Here is a 16,463-nt window from a genome sequence, read left to right as displayed (position 1 = left end):
ATCTCATTTTGTAGGTTTGAGCCAGAACTACATCTAAACAGTTTCTAGTGACTTCAAGGTTTGTTCAGCCTTGGTGAAGTGCATTTTATTTGCTTATATTTTTAGTTTTAGAGATGATTAATCGACGAATGTAACTGTAATTCATTAAATAACCCACATGTTGACCTAAGTGCTGTTTTTTTGCTTCTATAACATGTTTAACAGTTTAACTTTTATACATTAATAGCTGTCATCTTCCCCAAATGCAAAAAAAAAAAGACAAGATCCAGCATGTATCAGTTTTGGTATTCTTTATTAAAATACTGCTGTACACACAAATATTGCAAAATTTGAGACAATGAACACAAGAGGGGCATAAAACATACTAAGATGGTGATTGTAGGTGTGTTGATGTGGGGGAGAAGAAGATGGTCGTCACTAATATTAACTGGAGTGTGTGTTATGATGTGGAAGATAGTGATATGAGCACTGACATTGTGTAGATCGAGTTGGGGGGGCATCATGTGTGTGTGCGTCTGAAGGTGTGTGTTTGTGTGTGTTGAGGGTTTTCTAAAGCACCACATTCACCAAATATGTTTTTGTCTGTTCATTTCACTAAAACAGAGGAAGTAGTACATGATCTAACACAGCTGGCTCCCTGCAGGTTTGTTGCCCTCGAGTACAGACCATCGACTTCAGCCAAGACACCGCTCTCGTTTATTCCCTTTCATCATGATTTGTCTCATATCTGACAGTTTGGTTCGTTATGTGACCCTGTTGTTCTTCAGTCTTACGTCCGTACACATTCGCCACAAGCTACCAAGACGAATTAATCGAGAGCAGTGGGTTGAGAGAGCTCGGATTGATCTCTTTGAAGCGGGTTCAGTCAATTTGATTCAAATCATCAGCGGAATATGACCTGTGCTTAAGGGCAACATGAAATCCCTCACAGCATGATCTCCACAATGTTAACTTCCTTAAAAAAAAACCTCAATCTGAAGACGTCCCACCCACTCCCACTGTAGCTCATCTATCTGACTGGACAGGGGGCGGCCAATGACGGCCAAACACATTCAATCATTGGGCCCCTCCAGCTGTTTGTCGTCCTGAGAGAAATCCAAGCCGTTCGAGTGAGTGCAACAGGCAGCAGCCACTGCTTTGTCTCCAGCACGTTTGTATATCACGATCTTTAAAATTCAAATAAAACAACAACAAAAAAAACTGTTGGTGCCCTGATCCTGTTCTCTCCTTCGCCCTCCACCCTTTCCCTAAACCCCTGCTGGAATTGGTCCACAGAATAATAAAGAATTGAATTGAGGCAATTGCCCTCCTGTTTCCCCACCATGCGTTCCTGCACAATATCTGAGCAAAGAGAAAAACCAGCTAGAAAAATCACAAAAAGCGTCACTTTTTTCTCAAATGTCGAGGGGCCGAGATCCCCTGAGGGGAAGTGAAGTTTTGGATAAAAGCAGGAAGAGGGGAGAGTGACAGAGAGAAAGAGAAGGGGGACGTTGGTGGGATAGGAGGACGGGTGGGGGACAAAATAAGGACATTCCACAAAGAGGCAGCTGTGGCTCCACCTCAACAGAGGCCCCACCCATGGGCTACTCCCAAGTGCTGGACAGCCAAACCAGTATGACCCATCCTTGAGCAGTTCATGTCACCATAGCGTCCATTAACCGAAGGCGGTTGCTGCATACGTAACAAACACTTCGTAGACGGCATCAGGAGAAGACACCCCTTCCTCAGTGCCAAAAAAAACACCCTTTACCCCCCAAAGTCCCTGTCCATGCTAGCCCACCCACCCACGCATATGAGCCCGATGTTCCACAATCTTCTGAACTAAAATGTCAGAATCCATTAATTTTAATTCCAGTTTTAAGAACCCTTCCCACCCACCCAAGTGGTTTGTCCTTTCTGAAGGGGGAACTAACAACCAAGGCAAAGGTGGGCTGGCCTGTTTCATCAAACAGGTGCCATCCCGCCACAATGAATGCCTCGAGTGGTGCGTCCCGTCTCCTAGTGCGTCACAATGAAGGGGTGTGGTCTCCAGCCCGGAAGTGAGACAGTCAATAGAAAAGCTGGATTTCTTTTGTTGTTTGTTTTTTTTCATTCTTAGTCTGCTCTGGTATTTATGTCCATGTGTGTGTGTGACTTTAGCTCTCTCTGTACACCCTGTAGGCCACTCACACATATTCATAAAAATAACAAAAATTAACAAAAAAATTAAAATCTTAGTGCATCTTTTCTGAAAAATAAACCCCAATTGTAGAAATAAACAATAAAAGCAGGAAAAAAGTTCAAAAACTCATGTTTTGTTTATCGTTTTGTTCCCCAAATCTAAAAAAATGTCCTCTTACTCGTTCGTCACAGCTTCCGTATTTGTCCTTTTTCGTTTTTTTTTTTCCTTTTGTTTTACTATTTTCAGCTGCGGGGTTTAGGAAAACTAAAAAAAATACACTTTAGAAAAAGCCTTCCTGGTGTCACAGGGTCAGTGTATGTGACTGAGGTTCACGAAGCCCTGCCCCGCTGCCTTCGCCATGCTGATGTCATCTCCGCGAGCCTGGTCCTCCCCTGTAGTGCAATAGTGTGCTCCAGGTCCGGGCAGTCCCGCCCCGGGCCGAAGAGGGCGCTACAGAGAGCCGGAGGCTGCAGCTTGCAGCTCCTGGAAGGTACTGTCGAAGCAGCGCTTCAGGTCCGAATAGGTCACAACCAGAACACTTTTCTCATCCCGAGACACCAGGCTGATCTTCTCAGGAACGCCCGCGTCCAGCTGTAAAAACACAACAAGAATCAGTCAATAACAGAAAAAGCATTGCAAATTGAACATGATGATGGATGATTTTTTCAGAAAGTCAATTAGTAACTATTTAGATAATCGATGCAAGTCTTTTTTCAGGCAAATAAATTGCCAAATGCTCTCCTTTTGTAGCTTATAGCTTTATGTTAGGATTCACTTTCTTATGCTACACCAAACTAGTTTAGGAATACAACTAAAGAATTATCGATTAATCTGCTGATTATTTTGACTCTTAAATGGATGAATTGTTTAGTCAATAAAATGTAAAAAAAAAAAAAAAATAGGAAGAAAGGTTCATCACAATTTCCCAGAGCCCAAAGTGACATTTTCAATTTGTTTCTTTTGTCCAACAAACAGTTCAAGACCTTTCATTTACCATCATAAATGACAACGAAAAGTAGAAAATCTTCATATTTAAGAAACTCAAAGCAACTGCTAATCATTATTGTTGCAACTCCTAACTAATTACTTTTGGGTTTTGTAAAACATCATGAAAACAATATGCAAATTGATCGATTATAAAAAATAATTGTTCGTTAAAGCTCCGACTTTTAGGAAATAAAAAAGGATCTTCTTTTTCAGGGATAAGCCTATGAAGCATATTTAATGTGTGAGTGTAAGGTTATGTGGATATTCAAAAACATGTCAGTCAAATACTTGTGAAGTATGAAAGTTCGCAGCTTTAAACAGCTTCACACTAACTTTACAGTGTAGTGAAAAGAGGAACGACTGAAGAGGGAAAACAAACCTACAAGAAAGTTAAGGTTGTTATAATACTCGTTGTAAAAAGGGCTGTGTTAGCATATTACTTGGATTGGGCTTGTTTGTACATCCATGATGATTGTGCGCAACATGCTGCAGTTTAACACACAGATCTGCTCATATATGTTTGTTAGCGATGGAAAGCAGAGAAGCAAAGTTGAAAATCTCCAAACAAACTAGTTTAAATGTGCTGCAAGATCATTTCCGCTGCTCCTGCTCACAACCAGCTGGTAACCAAATACCAAATGTCACTGATGGAAGCCGATAATAGACCAACTTTTACCCTCTCTCTTCTGCAATCAGCTGTCAAATGCATGCAGGTTGCCAGTGCAAATGAAGCATGAACAGATGTTCTGAAAATATGCCACTTTGCATTCCTGACTTCATTACAGAGGACAACTCAGATTTCTGTATGTTCAGATATCATCAATAAAAATTTTAAAAAGAAGAAAGCTGACTGACTTTGTTGAGGCAGGAGACAATGTGGCTGAGGTCGATCCAGGGCGTCCCAGCTTCTGTCACCTGGTGAAACAGGTGATCCCGGAAAAGCTTCAACAGGTAGCGGTCGCCCGTCTCCGACCACGTCGGGTCCTTCTGAAACCTGATACACATAACACAAGATCACGGTAAGATCATGGTAACAGAAACACAAGTCACAAACTGGCCGGTCTTTACACAAGAGCTACTCACTCTGGTCGCTCGTTGATGGTGCCCAGTTTGGCCAACAGGCGGAAGAGACGGCCATTTTGTACCTCCTGCAAATAAACAATGATTTATATTCAGACGCGAACATGTTTTAAAATATGATTCTTTGCCTTCATTGGACAGTCGGGGGAGAAAGAAGGTATGACATGCAACACGTTATGTTGCTTTACCCATTCATCTACATGGGAGCTCCAGCAGTTCCAAACATTTTTTGAAAAATTAAGCAATCAGCATCCCTAAAGTGGAGATGCACAGATGGCACACTGCTGGAATTTAGTGAGGTTAAATCATAAACTTTAATCTCAAAAACCAGAGTTAAAAGTTAGTTGGCACAAATTTTGAATTTGGCACAAAGTAGGAAATGATTGTGTTGATGGAGGCTGTGGTTTATCAGCAAACAAAACGAATAAAAACGAAAGACCCCTTTAAAATAAGACTGCTAGTTATCCCTGCAGGGAACACTGTCAGAAACTGAAACCACTGTCACTTGACTTACTGTCCATACATGGTGGTGCGCCCTGTTTTCTAACAGTTTCCAGAAGGCACTTCCTCCTTACTGAAAGTCAACCAGAAGAAGCTGCAATTTCTTCTAAATACATCTAGCTCTGTATGGAGTCTCATATGATAATCAACAGTGGCCAGCTCCAACGTCACTGATGAATCCAGTAATGTGTTTGAATGTGTTGAGAGCTAACTGCTGCAATATGGACACCTACAGATCAGATTGAAGTTCACGTTTCACTTCTGCAGACATAATTTGGGGGCCAGCATCTAGAGGCCGTTACAGCTGCATCTGACAGTCACTTCCACATCGTCTTCAACACTTGGCAAAAACAACTAAATGTGCATGAGGCGTTTTCATTCAACAGATCTCCAACCTTGCAATTACTTACATTTGAATTTGTGTAATATATTTACATTTTCAAAGTAAACCTGTGCAATATATCAGATCAATTTTGATTTTAAAATACATCATGTACATATTTAAAATGTGAATATTACAACGTGCACAAAAAGGTTATTTTCAGTCAACGCGACGTAGATGATGGCTACGTTGGCCGTCTAGAGGTAAGACAGTCGTGACATGACGTGTGACATGACTGTATAAAACGGGGCAGAGCTTTCCAGTCTGAAAAGTGAAGAAAATGCAAAGCACCTAAAACCTGCATTCTCGACTGGTTGCAAAAAGAAGTCAGATAGTATGTAAGCTTATGAGAAAAGGACCCCATTTCTCACTTAATTCATTACCTCAGCAAACGGTATTCTAATAAGTTTAAGGTCTCGATGTCTAGTATCAAATCTTCTTCAAACAACATGATAAATTACTAATTAGTAAGACTAGTCACTACCACGGCGTGTCATCAAGTTCTCAGGATATCCTCCCAAAGTCCGCACTCTCAAACAAAGACGGTCACTTCGGGCCCCAGAAAAACAAGATGGCAACGACCGACATGCCAAACTTAAGGCATTAAAACAGTAGTCCACAAACCCATGGATGATGTTGTGGTGGAGAATTACACTATATGCGCAGCGGTGTTTAACATGAATTTCTTACCTCAAGCCAGCAGCTTTACGTAACAGTAGTGCAATGAAGCAGCCACCATAACAGCCCCACGACACTTCACATGAAATCTTACAACATGCTACGGTTGAGTCACTTAGGACTGACAAAGGACCCACACACATTGTGTTCTTCACACATTTACGTTTGTAAAATTGGTGTTTTGTGTTTCAAAAAGTTTTAAAATCTTAAAGACTTGTCAACAAATATGCTCACAAGGCAAATTACCAACACTGCTACTACTCCCTGTGCACAAATACACATTCAGCTAACACATATAGCAGAGATGGCCTGATAAACAGGAGACACGCTCCTCACCAGCACAGATATCAGCAGATCACAGGCCGGTTTTACCAGAAAAGCTACTTTGTTTTTCAGGGCCCACTGCTCTAATCTTCAGCTGTTCTCTGAGGAGGAGGTAAGAACATCAACACAAACTACTTTGTTTGGTGGATGTGTACAGAGTCGGGTCATAAAGGGGAAGTTAGGGCTTTAACGAGAAGAAAGATGAGGTGAGGGGTTGTTTCACACATTCACACTCTAACATGGGGAAACTAAATTCAAGACGAGACTGAAGCCGACAATATACCATATACATCCTGTGTGTACACAACTTCCCTCTTAGCTCACCAAACCAATGCCCTTTTTCCGGCCCCAACCCAAGAATATCAGCCTGATGAGAGCACGACTGAAACGTGTATTCTCATGCTCGTTTTCAGTCTCGCCCCTCGAGTTTTTGAAAACAATCCCTAAACCAAAATGTAGTGCTGCTTCGTGTACCTTGGCCAGGTCCTCCTCAATGACATCATTCCTCATCTGCGATGCATCCAGTTGTGTGTAGAATCGGGCTCCAATCATCGGCATAATGTCATTGACACTGCGCAGGCGAGACTGTTCAGTCAGCAGATAACTGCACAAAAACATCAAAGTTCAGGTGAGTGGGAAAGGCTGCAGTGCAATAACACCAACACTCAAGTCAAAGCAGCCTTTTTGTGGGTAACCAAATACTGCTCTACTCGTGAGCGAAAGGCAACAAAGTTAACACCGCTACAACTTGAAAGGTTGAGCAGTTTCAGACTCATTTTAATAGGTCGACTATGGTAAGTTACAACACTGTTGGACAGACCGAAACATTTTGTTAATAAACTATTTTTAATTAATAATCTTGTATTTGCTGCTGAAATGAAATTGTGGCTGAAAAACTGTAATAATAATTATCATTTCAGTGGTAAGCAAGAGAATGTGCAGGAGTTCTTCTCACTGTTATCAAGTACAGTATATACAAGATACAGTATGTTAACAGCACTGTCGGCGTAAAGCCTGAACCGTTATGTCTACTTAAACTGGCAATAGACAAGTTTTCTGCTTAAGTAAATGTTGATCAGACAATGTAATGGATAAAGAATAATAAACCATCTGTGTTTACATTAGTTCCCTTTAAATCTCACTATCACTAAACAATTCTGTCTGCTACGGGCACATGGTCACCTGGGAAACTGGCTGAACTGGGAATAGACTGAATTATTGAATAAACGAAACTTTTTATAACCGTAATCTTCAGACTTATTCTCAGCTCCTCCCTCACAGAGTACGTTTGTACGGTTCCATTCATAAACTCATAACTTTTTCTTGCAAGAAAAGTAACATTAAATAACATCCACTGCCGATGTCTCTGTCTCAAATACTGTATACAAAGTGCTGTGGACATTATCTTCCAAATATCTTTGTCAAGCACAGATAAAGCTACTGCTGATGCAACTACCATTATGAACAACATAAGTGGTGTGGGTGGCTGATTAGTCAGTCTTAGTTCTTGGAAATAGTCAGATATCAGATATGCAGTATATCCGAGTGATGTAGACACTAAAATGGTTTTAAAAACGTGCCGACGAATGTAGTTTGCATTCTAAACGTTGCCTAAATCGTAATTTGAGGTTCCACGCCGATTATTTATGGAAATATTAGGTGTGAAATTGGGGTTTTTGCGGCTTCTTAATACAATGCTTATCACAACTTCTTCACAGACATCCTGGGCTGACATATGTTATAATTAGGGGCATAGTTACAGCCTTGATATAGCATTACTGCCACGCAAACACAGGATTATGTCTTGTGGCCAGAAAAAAATTAAAGAAGCTGTTGCAAACAGGTGCAGAGACGGAGGGACTTTACCAGAACTTTCCGGTTAGGCACAGATAAAAGATCAATGTCCTAAACCTGAGCTGACGGTGGCAGGCATTAAGTTTATTTTGCACAAAATTTTACAGGTGGTGTCTGAAATGCTGCACTTGCTTTCTTACAGAATGAGGTTCTTGAGGTCTGAAGAGTAGTTGATGGACACCAGCTCCATGGCCTTCTGCAGGTTCTCCCTTTGAATGCCAGCCAGGGAATTACACGCCAACGCCAGCACCACCTTGCCCAGCGACACTAGGTCTGCTTGCTACAGAACACAAGGCACACATGACAGGGAAATACATACACAACTCATAAAGTCCCATTTTTAAAAGAGCTTTAGACACGCATGCAGGAGATGTTAAGCAGATCCACCACTTCTTCTGTGGGGTATATTTACAGTGCATTCAGAAATTCAGACCCCTTCACTTTTTTCACATTTTATTATGTTGAAGCTTCATGCCAAAATCGTTTAAATATTTATTTTCCCTCTTCAATCTACACTTAACACACCATAATGACAAAGTGGAAACAGAATTTTAGAAATTTTTGCAAATGTATTAAAAAGGAAAAACCCTTCCTCCAGACATGACGCTTAGAATTGAGGCCAAACAGTTCAATCTTGGTTCAGACCAGAGGACCTTATTTCTCAGTCCGAGTTTCCTTTAGGTGCTTTTTGCAAACTTTCACTGAGGAAATGCTTCCGCCTGGCCACTCTGCCATAAAGCCCAGATCGGTGGAGTGTTGCAGTGACGGTTGTCCTTCTGGAAGTTTCTCCAGTCTCCACACAGGTTCTCTGGAGCTCATCCAGAGTGACCATCAGGTTCTTGGTCACCACTCTTACCAAGAGTGTGTGCCTTTCCAAATCATGTCCAATAAATTGAATTTACCACAGGTGGACTTCAGTCAAGGTGGAGAAACATCTCAAAGATGATCACAGCACAAGAGTCTGAATTTTTATGTCAATGTGATATTTTGGTTTTTCCTTTTTATTTAAATTTGTTTCCGCTTTGTCTCTATGGTGTATCGAGTGTAGATTGATGAGGAAAAAAGTTAATTTAAACGATTTTAGAATAAGGCTGCAACACTTCTGAATGCACTGAATGTGTAGTTGACCACAACCTGTGTCATAGGAGGTACCTGGTACTGTGGCATTAGGGCAAGATGATTTGTCTGGCTGTTGTCAAAAGTTAAGACATCAAACACCCCAACGCAGTTCACCCGTAACCTGCAGAGACAAGAGATGACAATTGTCAACAGTTTGCAGAGCTGCACAATTAAAATTTTTTGAGTGAATGTTGGTCTTGGGTGTGTACAACCACACAGTTGTGAGGGAAAAAAGGAAGCCTGAACTGAAAATACTCTTCTGCTTTTAACGTATTTACAGTTAGCAGTCATAGTTACACTTTCTGAACCTCAAATTGAAATTCATGCACTTCAGTACACTACCATATATGGTTATATGCAACAGGCTATTATCAGCAACTAATTGACCCATGCTGAGCGATGTCTGCTGAGGCATTATATAAATATATGTGTGTGTATGTGTGTGTACCTGGTCTTGCCAGTGATAAGAATCTTGCTGGGGTCCATGACACGGCAGGCCAGGCCGGCAGTGTGGATGGTGCGCAGGGCCGAGCTGAGCTGGACGATGTAGGCCCAGATCAGAGACTCAGGGAGCAGGCCTGCGTGCTGCCGTGGCGGGGGAGGTTCATGTTGCCCTGTACATGTAGACATATCTTATCACACATATGCAGCCACAAGGGTTAGAAAATTTCTGCTAAAGTAAACCTCAAACCGTCATTAACTTCCTTGGCAATCATCTCCACAGGCAAAAGCGGTCTGTCACAGTTGTGATGTCAGTATGACACGTCATTTTCAGTCAAAACAACCGCATTCCACTTATTGATTAATCCGCAGATTATTTTCTCAATAAATCAAAGGTTTCCATAATGTCTGGTAATGGGGAAAAATACCCAGCCGATTTACAAAAGCACCTATTTTGTCTCTCCAACAGTCCAAAACCCGAAGATATTCAGTTTACACTCATATAAAAAGAAATCCTCACGATTGAGAAGCTGGACTTTAATTAGTTGTTGGGTTTTTTTTTTAAGCTAAGCCATAATGCCAAATGTATTATTTTCTTTAAAATGGTTTAGATGGCAATTCAAATGGTGCAGATACCTTTTTTGTCTATTGACTAACCACTTCACCTCACTGCTCTCAGAAATCCTGTTTCCCATCAGCTCAGAACTTTTTAACACCCTGCAACTCTTAGCAGAAACAAAACGCTGGTTTAACATCAGTGAGAGTAGTGTAAGGGTGTGTATTACCAAATAAAAGCCACAACTTGACACCGAAACCACCAAATACGGCTGAAATGTCTGTTCCCCTAAAGGCCCATCACAATGAGGTGCACACACAAAGCATTTTTTGGTATGTTTCTCTGTGCAGTTCTGCACAGTTCATACATTATTGTTTATCATCAGTGTTTGCTACAGACTAAACAGAGCCCAGGGTCTAAATGGTTTTGCTTCCTCTGTCTGCATTCCTGTAGGTAGGCCATACAGCACCTGCCCTAGGATCAGTTTCAGCCACAGTTTCCTCCAAGTCCCCATGTCTCTCTTGCACAGACACACACGTTAACTGTCAAACTAGGACACATCAGACTCCTAACACATCCACCAGAGTAGTTTCAGACCTTTGAGTTGCTTGGAAAAATTGTCTTTATTGTAACTCAACCAATTACTTCATTCTACTGAGCCCATCACGTGTCAGATGCGAGCATCCCGCATGCGATGCAAATGTGAAAAACACACGCGGATGACCTAATTCGCAAACAAGTAAAAACAAACTCGAAATGTGTCAAGCAGAGGGGGCTAAGAGGTGATGATGAGTTTATTTCTGCTGCTTGAAGGAGGAAGGGAGGTAAAACCAACTCACCCCACTTCCTCTTGGTGAAGTACGAGTCTGCTGCTGGGTCATTGAAATGTCTGCTGAACATGGTTTCTGCACCCGCATGGAAGTCATAGGAGAACACCAACGCTAAGGCAAAAAGATGGAAGAGGAAAGAGTTAGAGTTCGGTCCTGCATTATCATCCCTAACGTGTCAAAATAAATAAAATAAAGCACAACAGCCAATTCAGTACTTCATTGCTCATGCTAACCTTTAAGAGCTAACAAAGCAAAACTTTAGCGACAAATAACCACCGTAGATGGAGCACGATCCCAATACTGATGCAAAGAAGTACAAAAAACAAAGACTAATATATATACAAGTCCTGCACATGACTGTACACTCACAGTGGTCTCCAAAGGCCTTTGTGGTGAAGACCTCCCTCAGTGTTACAGAGTTTGAGTGCTGAATCTTCTTCCACATGTCCACCAGCATCATGCACTTGGTGTTAACAAGGCGGAAACCTGGACACATTTTCAAGATAAATAACAGACATTTAGGGAATTAGAAATAAACGGGGATAATTTACACAATCCTGTGCCACCTTAAAATATGATAACAGCAGCCCGACAACACATGCATTTCATGTTTATTGTCCTGCACTGCTCATCAAAAACAAAGAATATAGTCTTTTCTTTTAAAAAGGAGTATTCCAATGTTAATATCCTTACAAACAATAAAATGACTGCTTATTGATTTTTTTGCTGAACAAACGATCATGCCAGAAAACCGGTTTCAACTGAACGATTATTCCAATACGGCAATTTTTTTCCAATAAAATTTAAGTTGCTTCCAATACATTTTCTGAAAATATGCATTACTTTGGTTCATAGAGTATAATAACTTTTTAAAATAGTGAAACACTTCAGAAGCACGCATTTATCTCATCCTGTTGGTTGCTTTCTTACTTCGTAAACAAAGTCACGTTGAGAGATAAGTACACGCTTCCATCATTTGTCACATTGGCTATTTTGGTGGAAAGACGTGTTGATGCTTCTTTGAAAAACATTTGCTCATCGTCACATTTCTCACCATGTATCCTCCGCAGGCAGTAAGGCAGGTCATCCTTGCTGTTGACAGCCTTGTAGCAAGAGGTGATGTAGCTGAAGTTGCTGGTCTTCTGCATGCGGTTTGGTGGGGGGAGGGGCTCGAGGGGGAACAGGCTGTGGTAGCTGTCCACCTCAGATGGTACATCTGCCAAAAACAGAAGCAGTTTCAACCTACAGCACAAACAACTTAGAATCTAGGTCGTAGCCCATATGAAAAATTATTAATACTAAACCCAAACTGCATCATGCATTTCCTACACAGTTTGGTCTCATATCATATCATAATGTTCTTTCACCGTACACAGCTGAAACCCACTGCGTGACAGACACAGAAGAAAAAAAAAATGTGGGCAACTTGAAACAAAACACCGAAAGACCACAAACATATTTTAAAACCCTTCCGCACTAACATGACGAAATCAGTTCCACAGCAACGCCTTAGTTTAAGTAAGCAATGCAGGTTTGTTTACATGCAAACCAACATCAGGGCACTAAAAAACTTTTTCATGAATTGTAAAATGGTTTTAAAGCCGCCTGCCTCTTTCTGCTGCACACACAAAGTATTGGCTGAATAACAACCACTCATTGTGACAGAAGAGAAGACCCTTTACCTGGGTTCTCTGAGTGGTCAATCTGTGCCATGGTTATCAGATGTCTGTTTATCAACTCCTGGAGGAGACATAAGAGGGAATCACATCAGACATTACCTCCAGAGAAGAAGAAAGGGTAGATATTCAGTGAAAAGGAAAGAGGGCGAGTGGGAAGTACCTGTCTGAGTTCATCAGCCATGAAGAAGGACGGGGCGTTGGCTTTCGGCTGCATGTAAGCCACATGGGGTGCCGTGGGGGGATAGATATGGTAGGTAGGAAACACCTGCAATGAAACCAGAAAATGACAGTTTCCCATTTATTGAGAAATGAAAACCTGTGTGATCACATGTGTATTATCTTTTTAACTATAAGCTCACAGTTACACAAGTGGATATGATGAAACAAAACTCTGACTAAGATTTGGGGCGATCGTTAAAATGATAACATGACGCCATATGAAGCTGGATTGCAACCAATAGTTGGCCCAAATGACGGTTTTCTTTTTTTAAAAGATACGCAGTGTTTCCGCTGGTCTGCATGAAAAAACAGCAGATTAAACCTAGATAGACTTTAATGCAGTTTGGTGTGTGTGTGGTTAGGACTGTTGTCTTTCTCGTGCATTCACCGCTTTAGTCTGCAAGAATTGTCAAGAATAGAAATACAGAGTTGGTGTGGCACATACCATCCCTGCCATCGGTGCCGGGGTGTTGTCTGTGTAGAAGTAGGTGGTCCCCCCTACAGTCTCTTTCTGGATTATGTGAGTGCCCTGGTCCGATGCGGTGGTGGGCACCATGTAGTTGGCAGGGTTTGGGGTGTGACTGCGACGGCGAGGAGCAGGTGAGGTGTGTGGTGTAATTTTTGGGGAGTGGAGAGGAGAAGAGCCCGCAGACAGAGACATGCCTGACATCAGAGACAAAGAGAAACATTGCTTTAGAAAAGGACATGCTGCATTCACCGGTGCAAACGTATAAAATGTCTGAGAAAACAACAGCGCCTGAAGTGGTCTGCTTTTGTTTCATAAGTAGCACTATATGCAAGCGGGAATTCCCAAACTTGCTGAACTATACAATTTGAGAGCTAAAGGTGGAAAACAAAACTGAGTCATGTATAAAGTAGGGAAAGTCAGTTACAACAGTGTGATTTCTCAATTGGTAATGCTGCAAAAAAAAAAAACCTCACCTGGAGCCAGTGCAGCAGCTGTGGAGCTGCTGAGGCCAGGATGTGGGAAGATAGGTGAGGGGAAGGCCTGGACAGTGGACTGAGCCATGGTGGCCATACGTGGAGCTCCCTTAGGGATGAACTCACTTGCTGTCGGGTTAGGAGCCTGATAGCAAAGAGACAAACATACGAAAATGGACATCAATCCAAGTTTGGTTCAAAGTATCTGCACATACAAAACAGTACTGAACTTTAAAAGGAGCTCAGAAATAGTTCAACGTCTTTGAACGAGATGCTTGTATGCTCACCTTTCTCCTTTGGGAAATGCTAAGAGCATTAAAATCACTGAACAGTGAGGATGTCGGGGAGTTCACTGGTTCTGTGGGAGACCAAAGAGAGCGCGAGGAGTTGAGCAGTGGCGCTCTGATGAATGAATGAGTGCCGAGTACGTAAGCGTAAGAGTCTCACCATGAGTGCTGTGGCTGAAGTTCTTGGCACCATCGTTGAGGAGACTGGGAGAGCTGCTGCTGGTAGTCATCCGCTACAGAGAGCAACATCAACAGAACAACTGAAGGCACATGTTTATCAATGGATTACTGCCATAAAATACCTATAGCATCAATGTGACCACACTAACATAAACTTTGAAACTAGTTTTTGTGTACATAGACTATACTGGGCATCTACAGCTTCCCAACCTGCATCATTGAGTATTTAGACTCCGCTGGGCTCCCAAACCCATTGACCCCAATAAAGCTGCTGCTGAAGTAAGAGTTGGTAAGATTGGCATCGCTCAGGGTTGCTCCCTCCATCCCTGGGACTGTGGATGACAGAAACAAAAGTTTAGCAAATACTAACTACAGCGAGAGTGTTACTACTGAGAGATAATGCTGTATATGAAAAGGGACCAGAAGGTCAAGTGTGCATGGTAATGACAGCACTACTCTGTGCTTAACCAATCAGAGCTAATTACAAAGCATGTAAACAGCTCCAGCAGTGCAGAGTGAGCCACTACTACAGCGTGCCGCAGGGCAATACCCACCAGGAGTATCACTGACTAAAGTTTTTAACAACAATTACGGTTTTCTATGGTTTCAAGTTACGGTGGACGTGGTTGTCTTTGGAGTTGCATGTGAATGTTTGGTGTTTTCTGTTTGCATACGTTGGGAAAACACGACAACACAGCGTAAAAACAATGCTCCGTGAGCAACTAGCGTGGCTACGCTAATGTTAGCAAACATTAACTTATAGCACATCTGAGCAGCGACACTACAGCTCACATATACAACATTTAACTAGAGGTAACTATCGGCGTCTGTACTAAAACAGATAACGCCTACCTGAAGGCAAAGCCAAACACATTAAAGTTTGTTGAAAGCGGTCAGTTTAACGCTAGGTTAGCTAACGCTAGCTGGCTAGTTAGCTACACTAGCTAAGTTTAGTGGGTCGCGGATTTCTGCCCACTCACAGCTGTCATAGAAAACAGCAGGCCTCCTCCGTGCAAGCTGCAACAGCATGGATAATGTTGTGTTGTTAAAAAGCACAACTAATACCACCCGAAGACAAAGCTATTCACAAGACAGCTAAAAAGCACAAGCTGTGCTAGCTGCATACAGAAGACTGTGGATCATGTTCGGCAGCTAAATGTGAGTTTACCCACGTTGTTTTGGGGGTAACGCTGAGGAGGCCTCAGTGAATCCTCGGGCTAAATTTTAACAAAGCCCAACCAGGCCCAAAAGTAAAGTCACAGTCAGGCACCCCGTGAGAGGCCTTGTCCAACTGTAATTGTTACTCACTGGTTAACAGCTGTCCCTCCAGAGACGTGCCTGCAGGCCCCAATGTTTCGGCCTTCTTGGGCACACCGGTCCCCCCGCTGCCCGGACAGGCCGCCGCGGAGCCACCGAGGGAATAACCCGCTGGCGTCCCGCCACCCCCGGCCATAGACAACGGGACGGGGCTACCGCCGCCACCGTGCAGCGGCAAGCTTGCCATGGACGGATCCTCGTGCAGGAACTGACACTCGTCTCCATAAAAGCAGGTTTTGTCTTTCGCGTAATATCGGCAAAACTTCACCTTGACATTGGGTATCCCGGCACCCCCGAGCGGAGCAGCTGAAGCTGGGAGTCCACTGTTCATGGCACCGCTGCTGCCGCCGCCGCTGCTGCCGGAAGACACTCGCACATAGAGAGACGCAGATAGCTAGCGAGCTAGCCAGCTAGCCTGCAAACAGTTTCCCCTTAAAGGTACGGATTAATATCGCTTCAGCTGGTGGAGATCACTTGTTACGCTACAGTACTCACATTATAAGGCTACGATGCATTTTGGTTCACGAAAATATCATTGCATGCGCCCGAATCCTGGTCGTCGTTGTTGTCGCTATCCATGCAGCTGCCCTCTTCGCAAAGTAGCCTGTTGTTGTTTTTTGCTCCCAGTCAGGCTGCTCTGCTAGAGACCAGCTAGCATAGCTTTGCATTGTGGGTACATCGCTTGGCAGCACTTACCTGCTGCAAATGAAGCTGCAGATTGAACTTGCAGCGCTGTGGTGTTATTGTGATGCAAACAATCTCCAAGTGTGCAGGACCGGTGCTCCTCAGCTGTGCATTCAGCCATCAGCTGGGGTTCAAATCACAATGACACTTATTGCCAAATAAACTCAACCTGAGCAGATTACTGCTGCATGTAGTACTTTATACACACCTGCACAAAATGCACGAGCGCACAGCACAAAGAG

General features: G+C 42.7%; 1 protein-coding gene across 3 annotated transcripts; it reads right to left on the bottom strand.

Annotated features, from left to right (window-relative positions):
- Positions 1–275: 275 nt before the first annotated feature.
- Positions 276–16,357, bottom strand: pan3 (poly(A) specific ribonuclease subunit PAN3). Of its 3 annotated transcripts, none has more exons than XM_084340775.1 (18): positions 16,234–16,357; positions 14,431–14,552; positions 14,201–14,273; positions 14,041–14,111; positions 13,754–13,898; positions 13,257–13,474; positions 12,753–12,857; positions 12,596–12,653; positions 11,968–12,129; positions 11,283–11,399; positions 10,923–11,024; positions 9,535–9,700; positions 9,120–9,207; positions 8,108–8,247; positions 6,588–6,717; positions 4,232–4,296; positions 4,004–4,142; positions 276–2,752 (listed from the first exon to the last, which is right to left on the bottom strand). In XM_084340775.1, exons 1-18 carry the CDS (start codon positions 16,340–16,342, stop codon positions 2,612–2,614), a joined length of 2,151 nt encoding a protein of 716 aa, XP_084196901.1. In that variant the 5' UTR covers positions 16,343–16,357; the 3' UTR covers positions 276–2,611. The 3 variants fall into 3 exon arrangements, with proteins under 3 accessions (XP_084196901.1, XP_084196900.1, XP_084196902.1); XM_084340774.1 differs by lacking the exon at positions 16,234–16,357 and adding an exon at positions 15,529–16,207; XM_084340776.1 differs by lacking the exon at positions 16,234–16,357 and adding an exon at positions 16,033–16,205.
- Positions 16,358–16,463: the final 106 nt, after the last annotated feature.

Source organism: Pagrus pagrus (genome assembly GCF_965226575.1).
Source record: "Pagrus pagrus genome assembly, chromosome: 20".
In the NCBI taxonomy this organism is placed as follows: domain Eukaryota; kingdom Metazoa; phylum Chordata; class Actinopteri; order Spariformes; family Sparidae; genus Pagrus; species Pagrus pagrus.
The sequence above is the reverse complement of the archived record's forward strand: the minus strand, read 5'-3'. Positions and strand labels throughout refer to the sequence as shown.